General features: G+C 41.0%; 1 protein-coding gene across 1 annotated transcript; it reads right to left on the bottom strand.

Annotated features, from left to right (window-relative positions):
- Nucleotides 1–3,766: 3,766 nt before the first annotated feature.
- On the bottom strand, nt 3,767–4,710 carry tifa (TRAF interacting protein with forkhead associated domain). The gene has a single exon (XM_084712361.1). The coding sequence runs from the start codon at nt 4,637–4,639 to the stop codon at nt 4,049–4,051; it is 591 nt and encodes a 196-aa protein (XP_084568487.1). The 5' UTR covers nt 4,640–4,710; the 3' UTR covers nt 3,767–4,048.
- Nucleotides 4,711–5,044: the final 334 nt, after the last annotated feature.

The raw sequence follows: 5,044 nt of genomic DNA, 5'->3' as shown, positions 1-5,044 counted from the left end.
GTCTGACTTGATCTGTTTTATTCAGTCTTGCTGTCTTTTTCAAAGATTGCAGAATAAAAAAGTTACTTAAAATCGTTTAGAGCCTGTTTGATAAGAAATGTTCCTAAATACATTTTAAATAGTTGTAAGTCTTTGTTGTTAATCCCACGTGGCTCATTGTGACTTGCTTGTGAACTTGCTTTGCTCAATCTTCCACTTCCAGTTTTCTGTGGACGAGCAGGGCTGACTAACTTTTAGCTCTAGTGGTTAAGATGGTTAAGAAAGTTTTCCTAGTTCTCCTAAATCTAATTTGTAAAAGTTAAGTCTCCTTTTGAAATATGTGGTCAATAAAAGATTAACCTCAGTGTGGTGTGGGATATAAGAGTTTTTACTAAATTAAGCTGTAATCATACCCTACAAAAAGAGTTTAAGTTTCATTATATGGTGGTAAACTATATTTATACCACTATCAGTCAGTGTCATAAGATTTTCCTGAGAAAATCGGACGTGCACATTCAGCAATGACTCACATGATGATGTGATTCTTGATAAGTGAGAAGATTTGACTCACAGTAAATCACTGTAGCACCAACAAAATTAAATATGTTTTGAAACTATGCTTTCTATATTTACTTGTATGATGGAGACTAAGGGCCACATTAAGGGGAAAAAACAGGATTTTCTTTTGTTTAGTTTTTTATTTATTAGGTCTAATTTTCAAAAATAAAGCTGAACTTGAAAAAATGATTTGCTCTGATTTATTTTTTCATAGGCCTGGTTTCATATGTGACATTGTCATATTCTCAACATTTTGATTTAATTTTCAAAATGCAAAAAAAAAAAAAAAAATCTTCCCCTAGTTTTTTGCTGTTATCCCTGGCCCGAGTAGTTTTCTGTTGCAGTATATCCTGGACAGGTAACCAGTTGTATATGTTACTCTGCTACAGTTTGTACTACTTGCAGAAAGAAAACAAGCTGAGGCTATCTGTTAATTACTGAAAGTGTAAATGGAAATAAATCCTCCAGATGTGACGGAGAGTGAGAAGTGTCATTTACACTCTTCCCTTTTTTGGAAGTTTAGTTTGCTGACTGAAGTCATTGCAGATCAAATGAGGTTTCCTTTCAGCACACTCCCTTCTCGCTAGACTTGGGTTTCCAGGAATCATGTGTCGTGGTTAGAGTCTTGTTAGTCACTGGAGGTTTTATATGGTTTGCTGGACTGATCCAATGTCCACCTGCCTGGCAACAACCACAAACTGACTCTTCTTATTGATGATTCCCGACAGCTACAATAACTCTATGATCGCTGTTCTGATTCCATAAATAGATCAGTATCAGTTTCATTGTAAGGTCAATATAGTAAGAGTATGAGTCTCCAATCAGACTGGACTTTGTTTTAAGACTGTTAAGAAACAGCAGCAGTTTCTGGATCCAACCCAAACAGGATAACGGATCAACAACTTTGCTGATGTTAGCAAGAGGATACTCTAATCTATTTGGATGCATTCTGTTTTTATTTTTGTTTTAAACAGGTCCCAACTCTTTTGTATAACTTATAATAGAGTCATTTTATATTGTTGTGCACATTTACTTTGTTTAAGTAAAGTAATATGAGACGAGCCCTGCCCTTCCCTGCCAGTCTGTTTTCTGTCTACCTGTTTTTCAGATACATGGTGGGTGGGGCAGGGGGGTCATCCGTGCCAACTCCTGACTCATGTTTTCCCAGTCTAGCCGTCTAGCTGTAAATGAAGCTGATGTTATTATTTCTTAAAAAATTTATAAAAATCTGCATTTCATGGGTTGGGAATGATCGTCTGCTGTTTTAAACCAGCCTTGAAACTTGCAAGCAGGGGGTGGGCAGATCAAACCCTGAAGTGTTGATACCACCAGTTAATTATGACATATTTCACTCCCTTACATGATAGTACATTAGCTTTTGATAATAAAAAGTATAAACACCAATATTGATGTTGGTGGCCCTGGTTTTAATTGATATCTAATCAAAACCAAATTTTGTGGTGTCGCCCACTGACATACGTATGTAAACAACTCATTGGCCTTTGGATTGTACATGAACGCCACCACCATGTGGACCAGAGCTGCTTTTTTTTCTGGATAAAGACTAACTTTTACATTTCTCAGCCAATTCCAATGAGAAAAAAACATGTTTTCCTACTCCATATAAATCATAAACCATTAAATATTATATGACTCAGTGACTTGGTTGAGGATTGTTAACACTATTGTCTTATTAAGCAGGAAAACGGCAGCTCCAGCTTTTTTTTTTTCTTGTGTTTGTTCTTGTGTCTTGCCCAGCCCAATGCGGCAGCGACGCTGACACATCGCAGCAACAGGCCAAAGCGGTTAATGCAACGTCTACACATATATGTGTACGAAAATGGTTCTCAAATTCTTTCTGGTATGCCCTCTTCAGAAACTGGAAAAAAAAATCACACCCCACATATTTTTTATAATTGTATCAATCATTAACATTGACAAGGGAAGCAGCTAATAAAAAAGGATCCAAGTTGAATTTTAGTGAAATGAAGGTCGGAACAATAGCATCAGCTACCTCGTTTATTTCCCATACATAAAACCTAATCGTTCAACTTAGTTTCACCCACCTGCAGTGGCTTTACGTTCCACCAGTGGGGCCTGCCCCGCTGTTTGAGAACCACTGGATAGTTAAGACAGTATATTAAATAGGTTGACATCCTATTTAATATACCCCCCCCCCTTCCTTCACAGATGTGAGGAAGCTCAGGCAGGCTGCAGGAGCACAAGACAAGTGCAACCTTATGTTTTTCCAAGAACAAGCGATGTCGAGTCCTCCACTGTAAGCTGATCAGCTCATTCTGCCAACATTCTGCATTAATTTGAACTCCAATCAAGTATAGTAAAGCCCAACCATGTTCTTCACACACACCATCAGACCCAGTTCAGACTGTGCACTGAATGTGGCTCTGCACTAAGCATCCACAGTGGAGATGTTGGCTAAAAACATGGCGTAAATGACATCTTTCAAGTCAACTTGGCATGTTGGGGCAGTGGGGGACTTGGATTCCTCCAGGCGAACAGTATGGGGGCATTTTTTTCATTTTTGAAAACTGGTCACCATTCACTTATATTGTCTGTGAGACTCTGCGACACTATTTTCCCGTCAAACTCCAGCAGTGTTCTGTGGACTTAAAATCTGTGTAGACAATGCCTGATTTTTTTGGGGGGGTGAACTATCCCTTTGATGACATGGTCTTTTTTTGTTTTATTAGAGTAAATATATGACAGATTTTTCCTGTCACACTCTCTAATCAGAGTGTGGGCATCCCACCTCACAACTTTCCCATCTCCACCCCCCACCGATACGCCCCGATTCCACACCCTCCTTGGCCCTCCCCTCCCTTTCTTTCAGCCCCTTGCCCACTTTTAAAAACATTTCTTCCCCTTTGTCATGGCCTTGCAAACCAGGTTGTGACATATCTTCAACCACTGAGTGAAAAAGAAAGAGTGGTTCCCAAAAATGTCATACTGTGAAGACAGGTGTTCATGTTCCTGTCTCTTACCTCAGTTTATCACTGTAACCTGAGCAGAAGCATAATAATGATCCCCCATACTTTATCTCAAGTGGATCTGGAAAAACCTGTTTCCAAAGGGTAACATGCAGAGTTGCTGTTATGTATTTGGGTCAAGTGTTTTATACAAGATTACTGTAAACTGAGATTTTCCCAGAATTGGTTGTCAATCTATGTCTGATATACAGTATTTAATGACAACAACATTCACAACCAGATGGTATCAAAAACAGTTTAATATGCTTAGGTTGAAAATGTAGAAAAAACAGCTTAAATAGCATTTACAGTAAAAGAATGTTACTAAGAATCACAGCCTTTTCATCTTTATACGTGGAGTAATAGACATGGGGTGCAAAACACTACAACGATTTCACATTACAAAGAGGGATCTTTTCTAAACCAGCTTCAATGCTTATGTAACAGCTTAGCAACTACATAGTAATTTGCACTCACATGCCATCAGTAAGAAAGTAAAAATTCACAAAATCTCCCACAGTTCATCATGAGTGACAGATGAAAGTCTCATCATTCTCCAGAGGACCATGAACCCTGAGTTCACCTGGGAAACTGATCAACCCACATGAGCCTGTGTCCATGACAGGTGTCATACTGGGCACACACGTGCACGTCTCCCTGGACGGAGGCACCGTCAGCACCTCAAACTCCACCTCGAAGCTCCCCTTGGCCTCGCCGGACTCCCGGATGACCAGCATCTCGTACTCTCCGAACCGGATCAGGACCTTGTCCGGGAGGTCCATCCTCTCCAGGTAGCCCAGTCCTGCGCCGTTCACCGACAGTCGGCCCCTCTGGCTCAGGTTCTGGATGGTGAACAGCATGTCCGGGCTCTGGGGGGTTCTGTAGGCGAAGAAGGCCAGCTGCTTGCGGGACACCCGGGCGTCCACCAGGGCAAAGGTGCAGGTCTGGGCGTCACGTCCCAGCCTGAGAGTGTCGTCCGCTGACTGTCTGCTCTTGGTCCCCAGAGGAAGCAGTCCGTAAAGGCCCTTGCAATGCTGCTGAGGGTGGTACAACTTGATGTGGAGACAAGTCAGGAGGTCCTCCTCTGTCTCCATTGTTTGGGACACATTCATCATTAACAAAATTGATGTATTGGCCTTCAATGATGAAATGCTGTTGGGACAGAAGACAAACAAACCTCTTAGGAAACAAATGAGATGAGGTGGTTTACCAGTCAAAACAAAAGTAAAGTAATACATAAATTCCTGCTGTTAGATGTCTGTGTCTTACCTATATATTGAAGTTTCTGATTTGGAGATACAGATGTTTTCAGTCCGTCCACAGAGCAGCTGGATCAAATGTGTCTATACTCCACTGGAACTCCAAGCGAACTGGCTAACGGTGTTGTTTTTGAGAGTTAAAACAGGAAGACTCCTCCTCACTGCTCTCTGCAAACTGCTGTCTTCCCCTCAATGGAGTTTCGTCACTCTCACAAGACCCAGTCCTAACAATGCTGCGTTCAAGTGCACATTGGGAAAAAC

The sequence above is a fragment of the Lutjanus erythropterus genome, chromosome 23 (genome assembly GCF_056507025.1).
Source record: "Lutjanus erythropterus isolate fLutEry1 chromosome 23, fLutEry1.hap2, whole genome shotgun sequence".
NCBI classification, from domain to species: domain Eukaryota; kingdom Metazoa; phylum Chordata; class Actinopteri; order Lutjaniformes; family Lutjanidae; genus Lutjanus; species Lutjanus erythropterus.
Note: the sequence above shows the minus strand (reverse complement) of the source record. Positions and strands in the feature narration are given on the sequence as shown.